At 40.3% G+C, this 26884-nt stretch overlaps 1 protein-coding gene across 2 annotated transcripts in view; it reads left to right on the top strand.

The window, feature by feature from the left end:
• Positions 1–26884, top strand: part of ATP13A4 (ATPase 13A4) — a 118290-nt gene that overhangs the window by 68708 nt on the left and 22698 nt on the right. The window contains exons 11-24 of one of the 2 annotated variants that reach the window (XM_031453421.2): positions 723–893; positions 1749–1906; positions 2525–2713; positions 5392–5453; positions 8751–8901; positions 10854–10940; positions 11169–11322; positions 12459–12570; positions 17298–17422; positions 21854–22017; positions 22832–22957; positions 24203–24282; positions 25691–25733; positions 26136–26245. In XM_031453421.2, the coding sequence (XP_031309281.2) occupies positions 723–893; positions 1749–1906; positions 2525–2713; positions 5392–5453; positions 8751–8901; positions 10854–10940; positions 11169–11322; positions 12459–12570; positions 17298–17422; positions 21854–22017; positions 22832–22957; positions 24203–24282; positions 25691–25733; positions 26136–26245 (1732 nt within the window). The remainder of the gene's footprint in view (positions 1–722; positions 894–1748; positions 1907–2524; positions 2714–5391; positions 5454–8750; positions 8902–10853; positions 10941–11168; positions 11323–12458; positions 12571–17297; positions 17423–21853; positions 22018–22831; positions 22958–24202; positions 24283–25690; positions 25734–26135; positions 26246–26884) is intronic. The other variant, XM_031453425.2, reaches the window with a different exon arrangement.

Raw genomic sequence — 26884 nt, 5'->3', positions numbered from 1 at the left:
AAAATTCCTCTGGACCCATGATCTGCCAATATAAAAATATCCCCGTTTTGTAGCTACTCATTTCCTTATTTCTCAAAACCAGGAGTATTTTCTACTCCTGCTGCCAGCTGCCACAGTTCAGAACTCATCCTCTTCAACTGGGACTCCTGTGATCATTTCTCAACTGGATGTCCAGCCTCCAACCTCATCAGACTTCAATTCATTCCCTGGACTGCAGACAGAGTACACCCTCTTGTACATAGATATGATGGCACTCTCCTGAGTCATACAGTTAAATAGCTCCCTGTTTCCCTCCTACCATCGGTGCCGAGAGAAAAACATGTCAGCGCTTAAGTATGTGCACACAGGGCCCTCCACGCTTGGGCTCCTACATAGTTCTCATGGCCTCTTATTCCCCAGACCCCACATTCTAGACTGCACATTGCTACTCCCTAAATGTAGGTTTTTCCCAGCCTGTTTCAGCATCCACATTTGATTTTACAATACACATAGTATTTATAATATGACAGTATACTTATTTGTTTTCCATGTCCATCTCTCCCTCTGGACTACAGACTTCTTAAAAACAAGTTGTGTTTCTCCTTGTATCCCCAGTACCCAGGGTTGTTCCCGCCACCTGGCAGGCTCACAAAAAATGTCCGCCGAATGATGACTTAGTGTTCGCATGATTTAAGTGAGTGAAGGCATCCCATCTCACAAAATGTGTTGCTTGTTTTCTGTAGGAGAAAGTATTCCGGTCACTAAAACTCCGTTACCTAAGATGGATGGCTCTGTGCCCTGGAAAACACAGAGTGAAGCGGATTACAAACGGCATGTCCTCTTCTGCGGAACAGAGGTTATTCAGGCCAAGGTGGCTTGCTCTGGGACCGTGAAAGCGGTGGTACTGCAGACGGGTTAGTTAGCATCTCCTTTGTTTTATTATTTAAATGAAATATTTTTGCTCAGTTTGTCTAGTGCCTTAAATTAATTAGGTAAGGAGCAGTCTTTACAGAACAAACTTAATAAATGTAAATATAGATATTTTAAATGGGAATTGAACTATGGCTTATGCCTTTTAGTAAAAATAATAACCCTGATGACAGCAATGACGATGTGCTTTGCAGTTTATACACTATTTCCACATATCAAATTAGTAGAATAAAGACGCCTGTCTCCACTTTGTACACAAATAGACTGGGACCCACACTATTCAAGTGAAGTTTTAAAAAAAATCACATAGCCAGTCTTTGACAGAGCTGGACCTAGAACTTCAAACTTCTAACCCAAAAAGCTAACCCAAGTTCTTTCTAGGCAGGACTGAAAACTGAAAACTCGATGATGAAAAGTATTAGAAATTGAATCCATATGTATTCACTGGGCCATTTAATTTAAATTCAAGTGTCATGTGTGTGTGTGTATGTGTGTGCATGCATGTGCACGTGTGGGCACACGTGTGTTTACAAGTCCTTTCCTTATAATGAAGCTGTATTTGGAAAAGCTGTGCTCTGCCCCCGTATGGTGCTCTCTTCCTATGACTGGGATGCGTTGAACTTGGAAGTGGAAGGAGGGAAGGCCAGAGAAGAACAGGCACTGAAAGAGCTAAGATATAGCCATTCTAGCTATTTTGCCAATTAGCCTTTAACTGAGTTTGGGCTTCAGCACTGTTTAAATTATCTCTGGAGAAAACAAAGGCGATGTTGAAGTTTAGAAGAACTCTAGCAGTAGGATTTGTCATCCTGAGAGTGTGGGGGGTGTGTTTGCTGTTTCAGGATTCAACACTGCGAAGGGGGACCTCGTGAGATCCATTCTCTACCCAAAGCCGATGAATTTTAAGCTCTACAGGGACGCCATCAGATTCCTCCTGTGCCTTGTAGGGACAGCCACCATTGGGATGATCTATACTTTGTGCGTCTTTGTGCTCAGTGGGGTGAGCTGCTTTTGTTCTTATTCTGCCTGCCTATGTACACTCATCTATATTTTATACTCTGCATGTAGACCTTCATATAAGGCATGGTTTTCAAACCTGGGAAAACAAAGCCAAACCTTGAAACCTGCTTGTGTACCCCCAGGTCCCCAATATAAGCAGTTGATCACCAAGTTCCCTGGCAACCATCAGATCTAGTGGGATAAAACACTTTGTTTATTGAGTTACCAACATGCCTCTGCTCTTGTACTTTTCTTTATGCTATTTTTCATTTTCAATCTAAGAATACATTTATCCCAACAATGTATTATTTCGTAGCTGTTAGATGAGGACTTTTAAATAAAATCCACATACCCAAGGTTGGTGAGGTCATGGCAAACTGGTACATTCTCCTCTGCTGGTAGCAGTATGAATTGTTACAAGCTTTTTCGTTCCACTTTAGCAAAATGTCCTGAGAGCCATAGACACATTCATACCCTCTGAACCATCTTTGACCCGCTTATGTCATTTCTAGGAATTTGATCTAAAGAAATAAACAAAAAGAAGGGAAAAAGTCATATGCACTAAAGAGTTCATGACTGATTGATCTGTAATAGCTGAAGAGGGACTTTATCTTCGCAGGAACCCCCTGAGGAGGTGGTGAAGAAAGCCCTGGATGTCATCACCATTGCAGTTCCTCCTGCTCTACCTGCTGCTCTGACCACGGGCATTATCTATGCCCAGCGGAGGCTGAAGAAGAGAGGCATCTTTTGCATTAGCCCCCAGAGGATCAATGTATGTGGACAATTAAACCTTGTCTGCTTTGACAAGGTATGTGTGTTTCATACTCCTTCTCATTGCCATTTTTAACATCATTGTTGTCACACACAGGTGCATTACATGCTTGTGAGGCAGGAAACATGGGATGTGGGCAACTGACTTCATTTTATCTCTGGTTGGATGTGTGATCTAGGACAGATACATCCTTGAGCTCTCAAATTCTAGGGTTTAGGGAAAGGAGAGTAGGTACTGAATCTTTTAGGGTCCTTCCAACTCTAATATTCTATGAAACACAATTAATTAAAATAGCATTCTGTCCCTCTAGGGTCAAAACCTTCATACAAAGAAGCAAATTTAAACTTTTTTACTGTGGTGACTGCTGTATCTCTAATGCTAAGGCTATTACATGGCATATAGTCAGTGCTCAATAAATATGTTTTGAATTAATGAATGAATAGAAAAGGAAGAGTTCCTATTTAACTGTGGCTTACTAAAAGACTTGGTTAAAATAAACCCCTAGTCAACCCCTTACTATATTTTCCCATCTGCTAAATGTATTGCTTAAAATAATCCTTGATCACATGCCAATTATTCCCAACCAGCCTCTTCCTCTACCTTCTCTTGAGTACATTCTTTTCATCTGTAAACACATATTGGGAGCTGTGAGGATAAGATGGGAATGAATGGCTGTTTTGTGCCTGGGTCTTAATTTATACAGGTGACTAAGTGGCTGCAGGCAGAGGTCAAAGCCATTGAAAGGAAAGTTCAGTGTTACTCTCAGTTCCCCTACAGAGAAGAGGCGTGTCTCACCATGCAGGACAGCAGGAGGAATGCTGGATTGTGACCAGGAAACAACACAAGGGTGAGGGGAGCGCTTAGTCTATGGTCTTTCTTGGAATTTCTGCAGGGAAGGCAAGACAAGGCAAGGTAAACAGCCAGCAATCAGTTAGTTGGAGTGATTTCGGCGGGCTTCGGGCTGGAGGAGTGGTCTCTAGCTGTGTGGCACCTGACCCTGGGATGATTAAGGCAGAGGGATCTTGTCTCCTGGGGAATGTGGCTGCTAGAGGAGGTGTGACTCCTGACTGGTTGGTTAGCATGTCACAGGCAGGCTCATGGTTGAGTCCCTCGCTGTCTCTTAAGAACTGACTAGGTCCCAGGAGGCTGTCTCTCTCCAGACTCAGAACCTCTCAGAAAGCTTTCTTAAGTTAAGTTTTGGGTGGTGGGCATGCTGTAGGATATATGAAAGTAGAAATATAATGTTGTACATGTGAAACTTATATAATGTTTTTTGTAGCTTATAAAATATCAACCTCTGTTGACTCAATAAAATATAAATTTAAAAAAGAGAAGGACTTCTTAAGCTATCAAACATCGTAATATACAGGAAATTAAAAAATGTATACAATCCAAGGGCACTGTAGGCAGGTGAATATGGGCAAAGGCACGGCGTCAGGAGTGTGTTTTTGATCAGAGCAGGATATTCGTAATGGGAGAGGGGTTTTGTAGACCTCCAATGTCTGACTAAGAAATCTTTACATACTTTTTAGGCAGTGAGGAGTCATTGAAGGTGTTTTTTTCTTCTTTTTTATTTCTGCCTTCCTTTTTCTTAATTTATTTTTTATTGTGGTAAAATATGCATAACATAAAATTTACCGCTTTAACCATTCTTATGTGGCTTTAAGTGCATTCACGTAGCTGTGCAACCATCACCGCCGTCCATCTCCAGGACTTCCCATTTTCCCAAACTGAAGCTCTGGGTCTGTTAAACAGTACATTGAAGGATTTTGATAGTCAAGAGTTAATGGGATTAGAGTTGTGTTTTATAATTACCGGAATATCAGAAAGCTCACCAAGAACAGAAGGTTAACATGGCTTTTGCCACCACTTCAGTATTATTTTATGATCAAACTAGCATCATGAGGAAAGACATTCTGTTTCTTGGGTCATGTTATCCTCAGACTTGGAAAAAGAAACAGGGGTGGGGGAAATAATTGTGACCTGAATTTGAATGAAAAATAAGTAATAATTATGAGTAATTATCATTGTTATCAGCTCTTACTCTATGCCAGATATTCAATTAGGCACTTTGTATTATCTCATTTAATTGTCCCACACCCCTATATAATTATGACCATATTATAGATAAGGGCTCCGATGATTAGAGGGATTAAATAATTTAACCTGGTCCCACTGCTGGTGTTTTAACCCGCGCTAAGCTTTTCATCATTACACCGCACTGAGAGAAATGCCAACAAGCACCTTTTTACCAAATAGGTGTCAAATAGCAAGCTATTTCTTTAGAATAGTGAAAAATTCTACTCCCATCACTTATTTCTGAAGATACACTTTTAACTTGTGCTAGAAACGCTTTTAAAGCTCACCCCTTTTATAGCTTCTAGCAGGCTTACGAAGGACTCTCCCATCCATTCAGTCTTCCATTAAATCCTCGAAACAAGCCTCTGAAATATGGAAAGCAGGTACCCTTTTCTTCCTTTATCGCTGAGAAGGCTAACGTTCAAAGAGATTAAGTGCCAGCTTGTCATACAACTGGTATGAGTTCCTCAAAGCTTCCACCCAGGACTCCTGATACCCACCTTACTGTCCTTTCTTAAAGTGCTGGTGTTGATAATCTGATTGTGACATTTATTTTCCTGTTAAAATATAATTTATCATTGTCACTAGGGGGCTACTGGATCTTCAGAGTAAACCGAGTGCTTGTTTCTGTTTAGACAGGCACCTTGACAAGGGATGGCTTGGATCTCTGGGGAGTCGTGCCCTGTGATGGGAATGGGTGAGTATTTGGGACTGAATGCACTATAGTTTCTTTTTTCCCAGAACTCTACATTTTTTTCCCCACAGAATGTTAGTGATGGGGAGATTTTAGCATTGGCTTTGGTGAGCAATTGTTGCTAGAGTAGCTTCCTTTAATTTCTCTTCTTGATTACTTCCAAAGCTCACTAAAACATGCGTATTTCCCGCACCCCAGCCCCAGGACACTCACAAAACCCAGGAGATGAAGGGCAAGTTTCAACACTGCATTCAAATCCTCACTGTAATGTGATTTGCTTTCAGCATGTTAGTCAGGGGCCAGAGTGCGTCCTTTGGACAATAAGAGGACACTGTCCTTCAAGAAGGTAACGTGCTCGCACAAACGGAAGCCTTCGCATGTGCTAGGAGGGAGAACACTGCCCTGACTTAGAGACACTGAATTTCAGGAAGAGAAACACCTGGGAACCACACCTGGTACACTTCATTTTCCTTCATATTCTAGTTCTGGGAGCTCCACCTTCTGGCTGCCAGAAACTCCTCTTTTCCATCCAGAAAAGACTCAGTTTGGGCAGCTTTCAGCCAGGGTGGTAAACTGTTGCATGTAACCTCTCCCGGGGCCCTCTTGTCTGAGTTTACTTTTCAGCCTGCTTTTTCTCCCCACTACAACTTCCTGCCTGATCAGAACACGAAGCATTTGACATTCAGGTTCTGTTTTGCTTTTTAATTAAGTACAGTTCATTTCAGGTTTTGTTCTTTTAATGAATGCATTTCCTTCTCACACTCGCAACCAAAATCACAAAGCCTCTTCTACGTAAAAGGTACCTTTCCTGCGTTATGCTGCTGACATACAATTTATCCATGAAATGTGTTAATTATATACGTTTAATACGTTTTCATATTAAAATGCTATTTCTAAACAAGTCTACTTCCTGGATTAAAAAAAATTAATCCTGGTGCTTCTAACCATTTTCATCTACAGAAGAAGCCTGTTGCAAGTGTTAAACTTTCTAAAGTGCTTTTCATTTTCTCTCGAAGATAGATTTGGATATATACCTGGTCTCCTTGTTCATTTTTTCTTCTGTTCCAGCTTCTACAAAAAAAGTATGCATTTATTCAAATTTGTGAGCAGCTTGAGAGCAGTTTTTTCTTATTTATATTTGCATCTCTCATGTCATAGCACTATAACAAACACACACAGTAGACGCACAATAAGTGTTTGTTTATCTAAAACGAGCAAAATGTGTTCCATCTTGCAAATATTCATCTACTGAATGACAGTAGAATTGACATCATATTATCCACAAAACTTTTAAAACTTTCTATTTCTAAAAGTGACTTGTCAAATTTAAATAAAAACAATTGATATTATGTTTCGATTATTGATAGACTAATTCAGCCTTCACTGTCTTTCCCTCTCTCTCTCCCCTCCTTCCTTCAAAAATGAAGTTGGCTTCAAATGACTAAAAGTTCAATTAAAAATATTTTTTAATTGACAAATTGAATTAATAGAATTAGAGAAAACAGATTCAATTCTATATAAGAAGTCAGTACCTGACTTAGAGGCTATTAATTTCTTCTGGTAAAAGATGGGCTCATCTCTGATAATTTTCATCTTTTCCAAAGAGGGTCTGCCCAATGTACCAGGTACTTTAAGACCCATTGGAAGGCTACCTGAGCGACTTGGTCTTGATAAGTCACAAACATTCAAATAAAAGTACAAAGACAGGGCTGTCAGAGAGTTCTGTTTGTTGTGGAAACCGGAGTTTCGCCCAGTCCGCAGGAACTCAGAACTATGTAGTCAGAATTACATACTGAAGACAGTTTGTGGGCCATCTTAAAAATAAGATTCTTTTTTTCTGATCTGTGTTTGCTTCACAGAGTGAGCCTGAGGATCTGTGTTAATCACTGACGGTGATTGCTTCCTTTTAGATGTTTATGAAAATGCCAGGTACTCATCGTAAACCACTGAGATAACTTGACCTTTCAATATATAATTATAGGTACGATCAACAGGGTCAGAAATCAGTCAAGAGGTTTTTGAACTCTTAAGGAAGCTTGAGTGAGGAAGGCAGCAAGAAGTATGCCTAGGTTAACACTCTGATGTGTTTGTTTCAGGAACGAAGGGCCAGAGTAACCTAAGGAAATGATTATATCCATGTCATGAGATATGATAGTCTGACCCTGGGGACCATGTTTTAAGAAAAACTAGGACAAAAAGTAAAAAATAAAAACTTTTCCAAGAAAGAATATCTAGGAAGATCAGAAGTCCAGAATCTGCATGTTGGAGGCGTAGCTAGAGGTTCCTGTGTAAACTCAGAGGAAGGGAGTATAAAAGGGGAAGTTGGTCAGGCTGGTCCACGAATCTGAAAGGAGTTGACATGTGGAGGATGAGGCACAAGTAGATTCTGACTGGCTCCAAGAAGCAGACTCTGCCCCAATCCAGGAAGCACCTTCTGCCACTGAGGGTCCCCCAAACAGGATGGACTGTTCGGTGAACCACTTACTGCGCTACATCTTAAAGAAGGTACTGAGCAATAAGGTGCAGAGGGCATCCTTTAGTAGGCTCAGGCCAAACTGGATGACTTCAACTCTGAATTAGTGAAAGAACCCTGTATATGACATCTGAGTTGTGTCTCAGCAGGTTTTAGATGAGGTCACTCTGTAGGAAGCGGTGGTGATGATGGCTGCAATACAGACACCAGATGCTGGGGTGGAAGAGGGGAATGCGGTGCCTTTTCAAAAATGTTTTTTAAAAATTTCATTTCTTTGCCATTAGGATCTTTCTGACTTACAATAACCACTCATTCATTTATTCAGTCACATAGTTGTTGATTGTTTACTGTGGACCAAACATCGGATATGTTGGAGAGAGGGATATGGAGGAGACGGCCTTGCCCTGAAGGATGCACTGAGGGAGATACACAGACACGCCAGTAGCTGTAGTATGAGCTCGCCTGTTCTGTCTCACAGCACAGGGAGTGAAGTGGTCCGGAAGTGCGGGTGGGAGTGGATGCCCTTAGAACTGAGGGTGATACTTCTAGCTCTTTCTATATCCCTGGATTTAAATTGGTGCCAGAGAGAAAGTAAGGAGAAGAGGGAAGAAAGAGCTTGAAAGAACCTCAGGATATTTCTCATACTCATTGAACTTACGTGAGGATGATGGCTGCAGGAAGCACTATCATTCACTGCGGGGGATTAAACAGTGGGGTTGCAATGCAGCAAAGCACATTAACTTACTTTTTAAAAAGATAGTCCCCTCCAGAAGCTCCATTTTGGCCTGGAGGGGTGGGACTAAAGCCCTTTCCCTCTGCTCCTTTAGCTTCCAGGAAGTCCACAGCTTTGCCTCGGGCAGGGCTTTGCCGTGGGGCCCTCTGTGTGCAGCCATGGCCAGCTGCCACTCCCTGATCCTCCTGGACGGGACCATCCAGGGAGACCCACTGGACCTCAAGATGTTTGAAGCCACCTCCTGGGTAAGCCTGTGCTCTGCAGAGAATCTAAGTAGTTTCTTCAATGCCAGACCAACATGGGTTGTATCATAGCTATCCAGTACTTATAAAAAGGTGAGGTCTCCAATATGGAGTGCAAGTGGCAGTGAGAGGAGAACTCACCTAAGCCTGGTTTTCTCCTCAGTACAAGTACTTCCATATTTGGGTTCCTGTGAGGAAAGGGGAATAATGCATTTTAAAAATCCCTGGTACTGAGCTTGGCACATATTACAGGCTGGATAGTATTAGTATAATTATTGTATAATTAATTCTAAATCTTTCTAATTGTAGTATGAGCAATGTCTGGTTTCAAAGTTTTCTAGAACATGAATATTAGGAAACAGCACTGTCCCCGGTGCTTAGGATAACTCATTGGTACCAGGAGTTTTATTACTATTACTTTAGTATTGATTTTTGTCTCAAAGACTAGAAACAATAAAAAGGAAAACCATGAGAGCTTTTGTTGAGACTCTGAAGTAGATTTCAGAATAAATGGTCTCGTTCATGATAAGGAATCTGGCCCTCCTGGTTCTAGTCTTGGCTCTGCTCTGACTCCTTGACTCGGTGATGTCATCTCTGCTGTCGGGGCTTTGGCTTCCGTGGCCTTAAAATGAGAGGACTGAATTAGACTAGCACTGTTCACAGAAAACAAAATGAAACAAAAAACCTGGAATCTTTTTTTAAAAGGAAACCTTATTTAAAAGCACCCTACAGAAAAAAAAAAAAAAAGACACAAAAGAACTTATTTACAAAACAGAAACAGACTCACAGACATAGAAAACAAACTTATGGTTACCAGGGGAGAAAAGAGGTGGGAAGGGATAAATTGGGAGATGGAGATTTGCAGATACTAACTACTATATATAAATTAGATAAACAACAAGTTTCTCCTGGATAGCCCAGGGAACCATATTCAATATCTTAGTGTAACCTACAGTGAAAAAGAACATGAAAACAAATGTATGTATGTATATGATGAGCTGAAACATGCCTTACACCAGAAATTGACATAACATTGTAAAATGACTGTACTTCAATAAGAAAATAAAAGATAAAAAAACACCCTAACAAACAAATAATTGGAGTTGCTCTGACTAAGATAAAAGATGGGGAGTAAAAGCACAGCTTAGGGAACACACACCCCCACCTGCTTATTACAAGCCCACCTCCTGTGGCCCCGTAGCCTGGTGCAGCTCTAGGTCCCTGCGATACATGTGTATCCAGTCCACCGAAGGAGACATCTTCCGGGTCCCCTCCAACTGTTGTAGGGCATGGTTCTGCAGCAGTCTGATTGAATTTTCTCCACCCTTTCTGGGTTACCTTTTCTGTATCTTTAAGTAGGGATCATAATTTCCTCTCTGAGATTTTTTTTTTCCAGTCAATGAGATGATTATAAAACATTTTGGGATCTTTGGGTAAAAGGTTCCTTTGACTATAATTTAGGGTCGTTATTATAGCAATTACCGCGTGTTTACTGAACATTAACCACGTACATCACAGTCCCTGTCCTACTGTACCCTGAGGACCGTCAATTCAAATTAGACAGAGAAGGAAGAGCAGAAGCAGCCTTGAACATCAGGAGAAGAAAGACAGTAAGGTGCTTGCCTCACACACAGTAAGTCTGGCTATTCATGCTCACTGTTTTCAAGTTAAGCCCTTCAAAAATGGAGAATGAGCCTCTGTTCAGCACATTCTAGCAGAGAAAGCAGGATAAATTGTACAAATAATTCAGAAGTATCTGCCCTTCAAGTTCCACAGCATTTCCGATGCATTATTTGTGTGTGTGTGGTGAACTAAGTCTGATTCACCTCCATGTAGCAGAGGGAGGGGAGTACACTGTGCCGGTCTGAGGATTTTCTCCAGGGGAGGGGTTGAGCACTGTATTAGTGGAGGAACAAGAAATAAATCTCTACAGTGACCTATCCTGTTTGAAATAGGAAATGGCGATTTCCGGGGACAATTTCCACATCAAGGGATTGCCGGCATATGCCATGGTCGTTAAGCCCTGCAAGACAGTCAGCCAGGTAAGCCCTGCCTGCACTCTACCCCAAAACGTCCGACTCAAAAGGAGAGTCCCGACAGGCCCACAATTTTGAAAGCTTGGACGTATGTTTTCTTTGACTTCCTCATGTGAAAATTAGTGAGATCTTGTTTCCCTTATTTGTAAAATAAGGATTGGGGGAGGAGTAATTAATTCCTCAAAGCTAGAGGCTATGTAGTGTGTCCCTCTCCATTCCCCATCCCTCCACCAGGTCCCAGTGGAAGGAATTGCAATCCTGCATCAGTTCCCATTCTCATCAGCCCTGCAGAGGATGACGGTCATTGTCCAAGAGATGGGGGGTGACCGGCTGGCATTCATGAAAGGTGCACCAGAGAGGGTGGCCAGCTTTTGCCAACCAGAGACAAGTAAGTGAACAGACTTACATTACAACTGGAAAAATCTGTATTTCCACCCCAAATATGTCCCCTCAGCACCTGATCGATGAATCCAAATGCTCACTGACCATCACCAATGGGATGACTCATTGACATCCCAAACTCAACAGCAAAATCAAGCTTATCTTTCTCACTTTCTATATTTCCCATCTAAGTGAATGATAGTACCACTCCCCAACCCCAATATAGGATTCTTCCCAGATTCCTCCCCATCCCTGTCTTGTCAATTGCTCATCCATGGCCCTGTGACTCCATCAGCTCAGGACCCCATCTCATCCCTCCACTGGATCCCTTCAATAGTTGGTGAATTGGCTGTCTGCCCACAGTGTCCCCTATTCTGATTCACCCTTCATACTGTGACCAGATTGGTTTTCCCATCACATAGTATAACTCTATTGTCACTTTCCTGCTTTCATTTTCTGGTTGTTTCCCATAGGCTCCAGGTAATCTCAAACTCCTTTAGTATTATACATAAGGCACTCATGATATGAATCCTATTAAACTTTCCAAATTTTCTTTACCACTCCTATCTACCACTCCTGTGTTCCCTGTGAGCTGAACTAACTACTCAAGGCTTGCTGTTTCATGTCCCCGTGCCTGAGCACGGGATGCTCCCTCAGCCAGAATGCCCTTTCCCTTCTCCACCTAACCACCTCCTCCCAGTCTGGTAGATGCACCAAGGGCTTCTATAGCATGCTGCAAATTGCCTGAATCATAGCAGTCATCTCATTCCATTGTGTTGTTAGTCTACTGGCTGTCACCCTACTAGACAGAGATGCTCTGAGCGGAGCCTACAGTTCAATCTCTGCATAGCTAATTCCTGACACATGGTAGACTCTAAATCAATGTTTGTTGGTAAAACTCTTTGGATTATACACTTTTTTTATTTTTATTTTTTGAATGCTTCCTTTTTGTTTCCACTTCACTGGCTCCCAAGAGGTCAACTGTGACAATATAGTTCTACTGAGGGTTCCCACTGACTTGTTTGTGTACCTTCCTAGAGGTGTGTATTCTTGGGCAAGAGTTGGATCTGTTTATAAAGAATTTCACCACCAGTGCCAGCTGAGCTCATATTGCATATTAATCTTGTGTTATTTTCTGAACAGTACCAACTAGTTTTGTTAGTGAACTTCAGATTTACACGACACAGGGCTTCCGGGTCATAGGACTCGCCTACAAAAAGCTGGAAATGGACCACCATACCACTGCCTTGATGAGGTAAATGGGATGGGGAGAATTTTGATGAAGCAGAATGGTTTCATGGGAAGATGTACCAGACTGGGCAGTAGACTTAGTAACATAGCCTGTGGAATTTGAGTGCGTGAAATGTTTCTGAACTTAGTAAATGGGGATATAGTACCCCTGCTTTGCCTAAATCACAAAGCTGATGTGAACACTGACTGGGAGAATTGATGATAAATAGCTGTGTACATTGTAAAACATGATGTGATTGTATAGCTTTGTGAAAACATATAGGAATATAACCCATGTTTCAGAGAGCTTGAAATTGTGGTTGTGTCTTTCTTTTGAACCAAATGTAAATATTTGACTTTTAATTATTTGGGATATTTTATTTAATTTTTTGCTATATTGGTATTTTATTATCTTGATTTTTTATTATAGTTGGTGAATTAGTTGAAAATCAGAAAACATAATGCTTATCTGGAAAAAAAATCTTGAGAAATACAAAACTAAATGAAACAAATAAATATAGCTTGGACTCAACACATAATCTAGATAAATTTGTAGAGAAACAAGAAAAGCTTCGGAGCAGCCGTTCTAAAGATAGTTTCAATATGTATAGATTAAAATAGGAATGCTCAAAAGCTAAAAGGGACTGGATTAATTTATTAGTTGAAATTTATTGTTGTTTTATTTTCCACGGTTTTCAGGCCATGGTGTTTATTTCATTTTCAGTGTCATGTCCAATACTCTATGTATGTCAGCCACTATTTATCACACTGCGACTTATTTTGTTATTTAGGAATTTAAATTTGGGAGATCTACTATATTTGTGTTCAACACTGTCAGATTCAACATTCTCTTATTGTAACTGTGTTTTGTACCACTTCCTTTAATACACTAAAATTCATATGTAACATGATCTGTACATATTCTCTGTGAAAAAGAAATATAATGCCCTCCTATATGGTGAAAATTGAAGCAAAAACTACAATGCATTACAAAAAGTAATAGATAGTTCAATAAATACTCAGCTGACTCCACTAAAACAAAGTGAAGCAGTACGTTGGTTGCACCTGCGTGTAGAATTATTGGGGCTGCTAGGAATGCAGACTGATACAGGTATGTTATACATCTGAGTCTCAAATACCATCAGCCATCTTACTGTCAGTGAGGTGACTCTGTGAAGTGGCTAAAAACTGTTGGTAATACTGAATAAAGCAATATAACTTGCTCTCAATTTACATGGTAGTTACATTCTTGGAAAACTCAATAGAATATTAAAAATGGGCAAAAATACTTTGTGTTTATATGTAAAACTGATCAAGAGGAAGTATAAACAGTTTTATTTATGCTTAATATAATACTACTATATATATATATATGTATATATATATACACACACACACTATAATAATACAGTATACTGTATAGTAAAATCATAGTGTAAAATAAACAGTGTAAGCCTGTACTGGCTCAGGAAAGTATAAATGATTTGTTAGTGTCCATGAATGTCCTGGAAAATATTTAAAAGGCATATAGGAGCTAGGGTAACTCTTCATTGGGCACTGGTCATTTCTGAAAATCTTGCATAGATGTCTAACATTGTTTCTAAAATGTCCTCTAGAGGCAGTATTGCCCCTGCTAAAATCACTGATGTGTCCCAACCCTGTCACTTTGTGAACAGTTTGAAGCTCAAAGGTGGAAGTGGCTCTTCCAAAGTCATTGACTACGGGATCCCTGTCCACATTAATGTGACCCTTAAAACTTTGGCTATTATAGTTCTGGATATTTGTCGTAATTTAATCAACCCAGGTCACTCAAGTCAGAGAGCTACAAGTGAGCTTTGAGATTGGATCTCCCATTTTAAAGAAGAGGAAACTTGGGTCCAGGATGTAGCAGAATTGGGAATGGAATTCTGTTTCCTGAGAGCCTGTTGACACGTATGTCAGGATTCTGGCTACTATGCTGCTGCTTCTAATTATTATAGTAAAATATTTCCATATCTGTAAGTTTCAAACCTATGACTTTGGGGCTGGCATATGTAACAAAGCCTATGAGCACATGGAGGCCCATGAGCAATGGGGCATGGTGAGGGCTGTGGCACACAGAAGAGACATGCCCTGGCCCACAGCATTGAAATTCCAACTTTTCAAAATCTGGTAAGTTTTGTACACAAGTTGACTAGCAGGATCTGATCTTAGGTCATCAATCTGCCCCTCCTGTGTTAAAGCCACAGTACCAACACACCTACTCCTAGCTAAGTTAATTTACCTAAACTTTGTTAATCCCTGATTAGAGCAGAACATTCTTTCTGACGTGTGTGTGTGTGTGTGTGTGTCTGTTTACTCAAAGTGCTTCCAGCGCTGATATTATAATACTCATGAAAAGAAGAACCATGTAATGTTAGAGCTAGAACAGACTTTGCAGATTCGTTAGTTTCACCACTTTCTTTTACAAAACAAGAAAGAGATTACCAGATAAAGAAAGTGATTTACTCATGGTCACACTGCAAGGTAGTTGCAGAGCTGGGATTAGAATGCTGATCTCCTAATTACAGTGTGTTCAACCCTATGACAGCTTTGTGCCCGAGGAACAGAAATACGAGTGTCAAAAGGGGCTGCACACATTGTCAGATGCTTGACTCTGGAGCCATTTTCTTGGCCTGATCTGGTGCCTTGAGGTTGCACCATTCTTATCTCCAAAAATGTCTAAAACCTGAGGCCTGTGTATGAGGGCCACCAGAAAGACTGGAGGACCTTCATCAGGCATCAGCTAGGATATCCTTTAAAGACCAGCTCAAATACCACCTCCTCCAGGAAGGCTTCTCCAATTACTCCACCTAAAAATGATTACACCTTCCTCTCCGACTCTGTAGGACTCTTGTGTGTACATGATCACGATACTCCTCCCAGCCTTCTATATAGCCAAGGTGGTCATGCGTCATCTTGCCATCCCCATTGCATGTGAAATCTCTGGAGTCAGGAGTTACTATAGTCCTTGCCTATTCTCTTCCCCACTTCCCAAGCCCTGTTCCTTGCACTTACTTAGGTTTTCAGTAAATGGTCATTGATTTAACAGACTGGCTGACTTCAGTTCCCATGAGGAACCTCTGGCAGTAGAATTTCTGAAAGAGGAAATGAATTTCCCTAGGTAGTTTGGCAAAAAAAAAAAAAAAAAAAAAAAAGGTCACACCAGGCAGCAGAGCACCTCAAAAGACAGATATTTGCCGAGTACCTCCTCTGTGTTGGCACCATGTGGGTGTTGTTGAACTTGTCATTGAACCAGGCAAACTGGCCCTTAAGGAGCTGAGACAGAGACAGATCAGACAGCAAAAAATGATAATATGTGGACAAATAATATACAAGATAAACTGAGGTAGAAGTAATGCGCTGAGGGAGCAAGTATTTCTCTCTGGGGAAGTCTTTATGAGGAGGTGCATGTGAGTTGGGCCTCAAGATATAGGAAGGATTTCAATGGAAGATCCTGGGAAACTTACGACCTTTCCCATGGAATAAGAAGAAATGTCTTATGGCAGTTTAGAGCAAATGTTTAGAGATAGCTGTGTGCAGGCAAACCCATGGTAAGTGGTCTAACTTGGCTAGGGGTTGTAGTAGATGAAGAATTTAGTGACAGATGAAGCTGGAAAGATCATTTGGAATCAGATTATGGAGAGACTTAAATGCCAGGTTCAGAAGGACAGGAGATGCTATCCTTCTGAGTCAGCTCTGAGGTGAGCAATTCAATCTGTGTACACTTCCTGCCACTCTGGGGGAGGTTTTAGCAGTGACCTGGGGAGCGTCCCTAACTCTCCACCAGGCTCCTGGCTGATGTGAGGACCAGCATTGAGACACACATGCCAAGAAAGGCAGGTTGGCTTTTCTGGGTACTGCTTTCCTCTGCATTTTGTCCAGAATTAGGCAGTGCTGGTGTCTTGCTCTTGTGTCTGCTAGAAGTTTCTGGGTCTCAGATAAATGAATCATGGAAGAATCTTTGAACTCCCAACCCAGAAGTACTCCCCTGCTACTGGTCCTGCAGAATATCTTGGAAATGTTCTTGTGGTGGACAGGAGCATAAGAGAATTATTTGTTTGCAGAAACATGCACACTTTATGTAAAAGAGCAGTGCTACCAACTGAGAGAGAGAGAAGCTTGATCTTAGAAGGACTCTCTTTTTTCCTTTCTTTCCTTTTCTTTTCTTTTCTTTCCTTTTCTTTTTTTCTTTTCTTTTCTTTCTTTTCCTTTCTTTTCTTTTCTTTTCTTTTCTTTCCTTTTCTTTTCTTTCCTTTTCTTTTCTTTTGAGATTATAGCCTCATACCTCCTGGACTAAAACAGTATTGATGATAGCTTTGGTTTCTAGAGAAACTGGTATTTTCTTTTATTTTTCATGATGTTTTGTACCAGAGCTAGAACACCTCTCTGGTGGTTGCTAAAGGTGAGGTGATGAAAATCACTACAGCGTATGGAAAGCACCTTCGTGGTCATTTAAGTTCATTGTCTATAAAAGTTAAAGCAAATGTTTTGTTTAATAAGTATTCTCTCTTCCTCTCGATTCAGTCAGAGCAAACGTCTTTGTATCCTTTGTGCCCTCTCCTGTCTTCTTTCTGGATGGTTCCTGCACATATTCAGTGCCTCAGGAATGGTGCTTGAATGACTGAGTGGGGACCACTCTGACAGAGAGAGAGCTATCTTGGTCTTTGTTTTGCTTCCTATAAGAAGAACTATTAATGTGTGATTTCTGTTCAATCATCCATATACTTCTAGGGACCAGGTAGAATCAGATCTGATATTTTTAGGACTGTTGATCTTGGAGAATCGATTAAAGGAAGAAACAAAACCTGTCCTGGAAGAGCTCATCTCTGCCCGGATAAGGACCGTCATGATCACAGGTATAGAACGAGTGTGTGTGAAAGCAGGAAAAAATTGATGGGGAAATAGACAGAAATGCACTCATTCAGCAAATATTGTTGACTCCTTACTATGGACCAAATACTATTCTAGATACAGGAGATGGGCAACAAAAAAGGCAAAGTTACTGCTCTCACTGAGTTTCATTCACATGGGTTGAGATAGAAAATCAGTCAATCAATCAATCAAATAAACAGCTGGCAATAATATTATGAGATACATAAAACAAAACAGAGTGATGTGGTAAAGTGTGTCTGACCAGCTACTTTAGATGAGATGTCCTTTCTGAGAGGGAACATTTGAGCTAACACCTGAATAAGAAAACATGAGCTGGGCAAACATGTTGGTTTTATTCTTTTTGGGGGGGGAGGGATAGTGGGAGGATGAAGGTAATTAGGTTTATTTATTTATTATTATTAATTTTTTCTTTTAATGGAGGTTCTGGGGATTGAACCCAGGACCTCGGCATGCTAAGCATACGTTCTACCACTGAGCTCTACCCTCCCAGCTAAGATGTTGATTTTTATTGTTAAATGTTAGAAGAAGAATGCTCGGTCAGCATGGTCTGTAAATTACACTGAAGGCCCATCAATGAGATCTACAGTTCTGGAGATTAAAAAATGCTGTCCCCTCTAGTCTTACTCCCAAACCCCAAACTGCAAACAAGGGAGCGGTGAGCAAGGATCACACAAGAGAAAGTAGTGAAATTTCTTTTTTTTTTTTTTCTGTCATGAACTTTTATTTTATTTTTTGTTTTATTTAACATTTTTTTTATTGAGTGATACTCATTTTACAATGTGTCAAATTCCAGTGTGGAGCACAATTTTTCAGTGATACATGAACATACATATATTCATTGTCACATTTTTTTTCACTGTGAGCTACCACAAGATCTTGTATATATTTCCCTGTGCTATACCGTATAATCTTGTTTATCTAGTCTACATATTCTACATAATTTTGAAATCCCATTCTGTCCCTTCCCACCCCCTGCCAAATACAAAACAGAAGCAGAGTCATAGATATAGAATACAAATTTGTGAAATTTCTTAATGAAAGCTCTTGAGTGAAGAGTAAATGATTTCCTAATGCAGTCATGTTTTTTGAGCATGTGTTCCCTTCTCCTCCTCTGCTCTCATAATTCAGATGCATTCGACTTGGTTCGTTGTAGCACCAGGATACAATCTTTCCCCACCAAGGCACTTTCTCCCCACTCTGCTTCCTTTGAACCCAGTTCTGTGTTGGGAGCGCTAGAATATGTTCACCTCCCCTTTGGTACATCTCCACCCCCTAAAAAGCCCCGCACAATCCAAGAAACTTTTGGATCACTTTTACCGTCTCCCTTTCTAGCCCCTTGATCCAATTTCTAGGTGTTGCTGAATTAATTTACCACTTATTAGAATTCCCCTTACGTATGGCCCTCCCATTTAAAAATCTTGATTTAGCACTTATTTTACACATTCTCAGAATCTATCCTTAACCATTTAGATTTACGTAGAAATAAGAACTCATCACTCTCCACCGCCCTCTTCACCTCTTCCTTCACATTGAAATTTCTGCTTTGTTTCTTTCCTTGCTTGGTTGTAATTTTTCTGAAGAACTGTCCTTGGATGGGATAGAAGGATGATATGCTCTCTGATTTCTTATATATCCTGGGATATCTTTCTCTGCTCTGACAGGTGAGTGATAGCTTGCCTGGGTATAGAATGTTTAGGTTCTAGTCCTTTTTTATTAATGGTCTGTAGGTATTAGTCTTTCGTCTTCTGGTTTGGGGTATTGCATATACAGGTCCGATGCCAGTTCACTGTAGGTAACTTGTTATTTTTATATATAATCTTTTTTCTTTAACTTTGGAGTTTAGAGATGTTACCAGGATGTGCCTGTATATTTATCTTTTTCCATTAATTTAGTCTCAAGCATGGTGAGCACTTTAAATCTGTCTTCTTCCTCTCAGGAAAATTTGTTCCCTTGTTCATTTAACTAATGCCTTTTGTTTTCTCTCTTTCTTTTTTCCCTTCTGGAATTTCTGTTATTCTGCATCTATCCTCTCAGTCTCTTATCTTTTCTCCTGTAACATTCATTTTTTTTTAATTTTTATACAATTTTTAAAGGTTACACTCCATTTACAGTTATTACAGAATATTGGCTATATCCTGGTGTTGTACAGTACATCCTTGTAGCCGATCTTATGTAGCTCTCATATTTTTATAGTTTTGCTTTGTGTTCTAAGATTTTTTTTCTTGCACTCAATTTTTCCGAACCGCAAACTCCAGTATCAAAAATGACGATTATCTCCTTCAAATCACCTTTTGAATTGTGATGTTCTTAAATTGTGTTTTGGGGTAGGAGTGGATCTAAAAAACTCTCATTATTTTTAATGCAGCTTTCATCGGTCTCCAGCAGCGATCCTACTTCCCTAGTGACGTGTTCTGGTTGTTCTGCCTGATCTTTCCTTCCCTAGCTTCCGGGACTTCTTAAGTAGGTTGTTGTATTTTTTTTTTGCCAGATGATTAAGGCTCAGGCCTGGGCTGCACATCCTAAACAAGATGCCTCTCACAGGCTTTGTGGCAAAGCGGACGGGCTGTTGTTACCCTGCTGAGATTTGTGGAAGAAACCTCTCCATCTCAAGGCTCCCTGTCCTCTTCTGATCTCAGGCTGGAGCATCCTCTTCCCACCAGTTAGCTCTTTTAAGGATCTTCAAAGTATTATGGTAGAAATCTAGGAGAAGCCATGCCTGTTACTATATTATTTATTTTTTCAGTGGTTGCTCTAGGAATCACAACATCTTTACCAACCCTTTCACATAGCTGTATAATCATAAATGTCCCTGACTTTCTCCCCTTTACATTATAGATGTCCTGTGTATGACATACAGTGAGACCCCACCAGACAATGTTAGAGTTTTTAATTTCAACAGTCAAGAGTTAAAGAATGTAAGAGCAGAAAAAATCGACTTTTATGTTTATCCAGATCTTTATTATTTTTGTTACTGTTTTCATTCCTTATATTGCAAGTTTCACTCTGATATCATTTCCTTTTAGCCCAAAGAACTTCAAGCATTTCTTTTTGAGTATATCTTCTGGCAACAAATTACCTTAGTTATATGTAATATATTGTTTTTCTCTGCTTTTTCTTTATCTTTGGTTTTTAGCAACTTGATTATGTGTATAGGTGTGGTTTTCATTGAGTTTATCTTGATTGGGATTCAATGAGCTTCTTGAATCTGTAAATTTAAATCTTTTACCGTATTTGGGAAGTTTTGTGCTATTATTTCTCCAAAAAATTTTTTGTCCTGTTTCAGTCTCTTTCCCCTCTCCTTCTTGGACTCTAATGACATGAATATGAATTCTTTTGCTATTCTTCAGTCTTGATTCTTCTGTTTTTAAGATTGTTTCTCTGTTCCTCAGATTGTATAATTTCTATTGATCTATCTTCAGGTTCACTGACTCTCCTGTCATATCCTTTGTGCTATTGAGTTCATCCAATGAATTTTTAAAATTTCAGCTATTATATTATTCAGTTCTAAAGTAGATATTTTAGCAAGTAAAACTGGGGCATGGGAAGTGATTAATATCATAGTTCAATTCTTGAAGCTTTTGCTATCCTTCTTTGGGTTTGTTCTGCCCATGCACAGCTCTGGATTGAGATCAGAACTTACATAGTTCATACACTGAATTAGCCTTCTTGTCTAGCTCTCTTCTTTCCAGGATTTCCCTCATAACTCTTCCGCCCTCCAGTGCCCCTTTCCTGGTTCCTCTGGCCAGAAAGACTAGATTTTTCTTGGAGTTTTAGCTATCTGCAGAGCTCTGGAACTGGGGCTTACATTTAGGCCAAATTATGTGAGAGGAAAGAGGAAAAAGAGCTGAGAATCTCTTGATCTTATAGGTTATTTCTCCAAATTTGATTCCCTTCCATATACTGCCATTTATATTTACTTTTCAAAGTCCTTGGGTAGGTTTTGGAGTTTTATTTATTTATGGTTTGTTTGTTTGTTTGTATTTTTTCCTCAGAGTTTTCCACTGTGATCAGTGGGAGAAATAGATTCTAGTGGGTTTACTCCCTTTTAGCTAGAAGTGGAACCACGAGATATGAGATTAAACCAGTGAGGTTTTGCTAAACATTTACCAAGCTGTTAACAAATGATAGAAACAGATTTGAATTTTGCCTTTTTAATTTTACTTCCCACTCTCTGGCAAAAATATACTGTAGGTCATGAGGTAACCAGATGAAAAGCAGCAAAAATAAGAAAAAGGATCATGAAATCATGGAAGATTAGGGCTGAGAAAGACCTTAGAGATTCTTTCTCCTCACACCCAAAATAAGGCCTAAACTCCTGACCCTAGTTTTCCAGGCTCTACATGAATTGGTTCTAGCTCGTCAACCTCATCTTGGGATACTCTCTTTTTTTCTAGGTGACAATCTTCAGACTGCAATAACAGTGGCCAGAAAGTCTGGGATGGTTTCTGAAAACCAGAAAGTCATTCTCATTGAAGCAAATGAAACTCCTGGGTCCTCATCAGCATCTGTATCTTGGAAATTAGTAGAAGAGAAGAAGCACATGGCATACAGGAATCAGGTACACCTGAAAACAGACCTTCTGCCGTGGTATCTAACTTGTCACCCAGTGTTGACTACGGAGCAGCTTTGACTGGCAGAGGTGTACAGGTGACCTAGGGTCAACATACTTCTCCAAATGTCTAACATGTATGCAGTTCATAGAACTCAATTATATCAGTTTCCCATACCGTTTCTACTGAGCTTTAAGTTATGGTGCTTTCCTGGCTGCTAGAAATAATTTATTCTTTTAAACTTAAAAAAAGTCTTTAGAAAGAATATAGTGAGCATGGCTGCAAGTCTAACTTTTCATTGTTTTCTTATTTGCCAGCCATCCCATTGAGTTCAAAGAGGACTCAGTCCCTAGGAGAGACATTGCTGTGTGCACTGGAAAATCAGACTCTGTCTTCAGGGTGGAAAAAAAAAAAAGTTTATTCATTTGTCTCTAGTCTTGTTAGTATCCTGTCTCTGTTGTGTGTCCTTGTGGGACAATATTAATTCTGTAAGAAAAAAAAAACAAGTTTTCATTTCAGAGAGATATTTGTTAAGCTGCAAAGCGTTTGTATTTTACACTTGAAATGTGTGAAATGTGCTTTTCTCAGGGACTCACCGAGATCAAATCAGGATGAGGACAGGACATGAGTGTTATTCTCCTGGTCACTAGAGGCTGTTGATGTGCAAAGGTTGATCCAGCAAAGAGAAAATGCTTCTCTGAGGAATCAGGGCTGGAGTGTGACTTTTAAAGAGAGAACCTAGACTGCCATAGTTGCCTTCTCTCAGGTGTGCCTGTGGTCCTAACCACTATACCAAGTCTGAAATAACTGTGTCTTGCTCAGCAGGACAATTACATTAACATCAGGGAAGACATCTCTGATAATAGCAGAGAAGGAAGTTACCATTTTGCCCTAAGTGGAAAATCCTTTCAGGTTATAAGTCAACATTTCAGCAGCCTACTGCCAAAGGTAAGTTCTAAGAGGGTACCAATCTCCCAGTAAAGATGCTAACAATGTCACCTTCAGAGCATGATCCTAAGTAATTTCAAATCTCTAAATAAGTTAGATATACCTACTGAATGTATCGTAAGAGAGGCAGATATGTTTGCCGAGGTCACTGCTGTCTCATTTGCTACTAGATTTAAACTGGGTAAACTTGATTAACCAAGTATCCATTGTCTATAGGATTTAAGTATTAGTGACTTCTCAAGTGATCAGATTACTCTGGGGCAGCTGTCACCGTATTCCCATGGTTAGAGGTTTCACAGTATAGTGAAAATTCAGCAATTATGCAGGACAGCAGGCCAAGAATAGAAGAATTCCATGAAATTTTTGGTAGAGGACCTCTATATAGAAGAGGTCTTAAACTTAAAACTTTTCTAATGAAGAACAAACCCACAGTGGGAGCAGGTAAGTTATAGATATGGAACATGTGAACAAACTAGAGAAAGTCTGTGTCCAATGTAAACTAAAGATTATTTATTTGTATTTAATTGCTCATTATCTTAGGTACTGATTAAGAAAAAATAAAGAAGACTTTAAAGCTGAGTTCACACTAAGCTGAATTCACTGCCAAGAAAAGCAAGGAGCACACAGCTGTAATATAGAAGAATTTAGAGTCTGTAGGATGGGGCTCAGGTGGATGGAGCTGGTGTAGGTTTTTATATGACAGCCCATTAGTGTCTCATAGCCCAAGTTAGATTTGGGATAGCAGCTGAGTTTCACAACTGGTCAAGTCCAGATGGTACAGTTAAGTCAAAGACCACAGACAGTCACTGTCTCATCATTAGGCCGGTTTTCTGCTAGAGCTGAACAATTTTCTGAGAAGCAGTTGCTCCTTTCCCCCTCCTGGGATCCTGGCTTCTTGTTATTTTGCAATTTCTCGTACTCTGTTGGTGTAAGATGCCATTAAACTCAGGATTTTTCAGGACCACAATCTCTACGGCAGCTGAGCTAAATACCTGTAGGTTGTCATTTTCATCAACTCTGTTTATTAACTAACTGATTATTATTATTTACTGATTCGGTCTCCCCAGTCACTTATCTGATGACCGAAGTCTCAATGTCAGTCTTAAAATCCTAAGGAGGACTTCCTGGAAACATTTTTTCTCATTCACGCATATCATTACCCAGTCAGTGTTGTGACTGTTATCAGTTATTTTATGTATGACCAGCTGACATGATAAAAACATTTCTCTCTTGCATTCTTTACAGATACTGATCAACGGGACCATCTTTGCCAGAATGTCTCCTGGGCAGAAATCCAGTCTGGTGGAAGAATTTCAGAAGCTGGAGTAGGTTCTTTACCAGTTCAGGTGGTGTGAGGTGCATGGAGGCATGACAGTTAAGGGGAGTGTAAGAGGTCCAAGAAGTCACTCAGTTTGGTTAGGACACTGGTTCTCAACGTGGCTGCATGTGACAGTCACCTTGGGAGCTTTGAAAGAAATCGCAATACCAGGACACCACCATCCAGAGATTCTGTTTCAATTGCTCATGTGGGGCTTGGACATCAGTATTTTTTAAAAGTTCCTTTCATCCAGAGCTAAGAACACTACTGAGCTAGAACATAAGGGGCACAAGAAATAATTCTGGAAAGGTAATTTGAACTCAGCTCCTGAAGATGCAATGCAAATTTAGACTTCATTTTTACAAAGTATCATCACAGTTATGATGCAGGGAGGTCCATATGACGAGTGGCTCACATAGCCCTAAAAATACTAAAGTGTTCTTGTGCCGAAGCATCCTCTCCATCCTAAATCAGAAGAATGCTCCTAACACAAAGGGTCTCCATTGATGCACTCCCATCATTTGACATCCTTTATTTCCTGTTAATGGAACCCTACAGAGTCTGGGGGCATCCCTTACTTCTGGTGCTGGACCAGACCGACATGACTCCAACTCCTATTTGCTCCCAGTCTACCCTCCAACTCACTTGATTCAGTCACTAGGCAAGCTTCTATATTTAAAAAGTCCTCTTTTATCAAGTAGGATTAAAAACCTACACAGTAAACTCGTTGCCTTACATAGGAGCGTGGAAGAGAAGTACAGCAAATTCTGCAAATGCTGTCAGGGTCCTCCTACCTTTAAAAGCAGACTGTCGATAATGTTCATCAATAATTCAAAAGAACAGCCTCAAAAAGCAATCCTGAAATGGGGATATATTTTCTTTTCTCAACTCCTGGGCTTGGCACTGCATTTTTGAGTTGAGTGACGACTGGCACAGTGGATTTCTTCTCCAGTTACTGTTAACAGCACCAACAACTAATTTTTAGTTTATCATTTTAGAATATAGCACCTCACCGAATACTCATAGCAAAATGAGTAAAATGATAGTCAAGATGGTAACGTGATCAGATCAAAGGTCTAGATCTTCTGGTTTCAATTCCTGTGCCCTCCTCGCCTTGCAGTGTTGTCATGTAATCATCCACATTCTGTTTTACAGCCGACAGAGCTGTTTTCTAGACAGTGAGGTGGCCTTGAAACCCCTGGGGTCAGGAACGGTGTGTTGGATTCCTTAATCCATAGTAGGAACTGCCGAGTCATACTTTACTTTTAGTCAAACCAGACTGTTAGGAAAACTCCCTTAAAATAGATAATAAGTTTGAGCCCTAAGTAATGAAGCTCATTTTATCTTTTTAATTAGAGAAATTAGCAGTCAAGATTGCTTTGATCTCCTCTACAATTGACACGGTTCCCTTTTAGTTACTTTGTAGGTATGTGTGGTGACGGAGCCAATGACTGTGGGGTAAGTAGCTGCCGGGGAGTGGGGCCATCGTCGCACTCTTAGTTGTACTTGCTCAGAGCCCTTTAAGAGATAATGTCCCCTGGGATACACATCATCTCCATTCCTCCTGGTGGAGAAACTGATGCAGAGGGTTTGGGATGGTTTTGACCAAAGCTACATAATGATTAATTCGTCAGTACTAAATGAAATAGAATTTGGTTCTTGGATTCCCCACGTCTTTGAGTAGGTGACCCAGTGCCAGCTCTTTCTTATGTGGCAGGCAGAACCAAATTTAATCATCTCCTGGCTAGTGCTTGGCCCACAAGCCACCTTGTGGCCAGCTTAACTGGCCTCTCCTTGCATGCCCTCAGGAGAGTGTGTACGTGAGTGCGCATCCACAGTAAGTTGACTCTTTGCTTTCAGGCTTTGAAAATGGCTCATGTGGGCATCTCTTTATCAGAGCAAGAGGCATCCGTGGCCTCGCCTTTCACTTCCAAAACTCCAAACATTGAGTGTGTACCGCACCTTATCAAGTAAGTAGGCACTTTTCCCCAGCATTGTTTCAACCTCTCTTGACTTTTAGCTCCAGATCCCATTGTTCTGCCAGGCAAAGACCAGGCAACCACATGTCCCTGGGCAGGGAAGGGGCTTTGTGGGAGAACGCCGTCAAACATTCTACTCCTGAGTACATTTAGCAGGAGGCAAAAATAACCCTGGGAAAGCAGTGGCATTTCTAACGAAAATCACTGAATAGGTTATTTTTAGAAGATTGGAATCTGGAATGTGTTTCTGCTTTGAAAATGTCAATTGTACTCTTATTATTATTATTTTAAATATGTCTCCTTAGATGCTGTATTAACGGGGGGATGGACAGAAACACGTTCTTCGCCAGCTGCCTTCCTTTTCTCTTGCCTCTTTGTGCTTCCTTGAAATATCCTTCCCATCCCCCGTTTTCAGAATATTTATTCATCTTTGCTGCTTCTACTAAAATTTTCCTTGGTGTTTTGTACCCCTCAGCCAGCCCTGGAGTATACCTTTATTTCAATGATGGAAATGGTGGACATTGTGGCTGATTTTGGTTATTATAACTAGTATATGTTTACAGTTTATAAAATGCTTTAATGCCTATTATACACCAAACAGCCTGGAAATGTAGGAATGGTCACTATTTC

Source organism: Camelus dromedarius, chromosome 2 (genome assembly GCF_036321535.1).
Source record: "Camelus dromedarius isolate mCamDro1 chromosome 2, mCamDro1.pat, whole genome shotgun sequence".
NCBI classification, from domain to species: Eukaryota; Metazoa; Chordata; class Mammalia; order Artiodactyla; family Camelidae; genus Camelus; species Camelus dromedarius.
The sequence above is the reverse complement of the archived record's forward strand: the minus strand, read 5'-3'. Positions and strand labels throughout refer to the sequence as shown.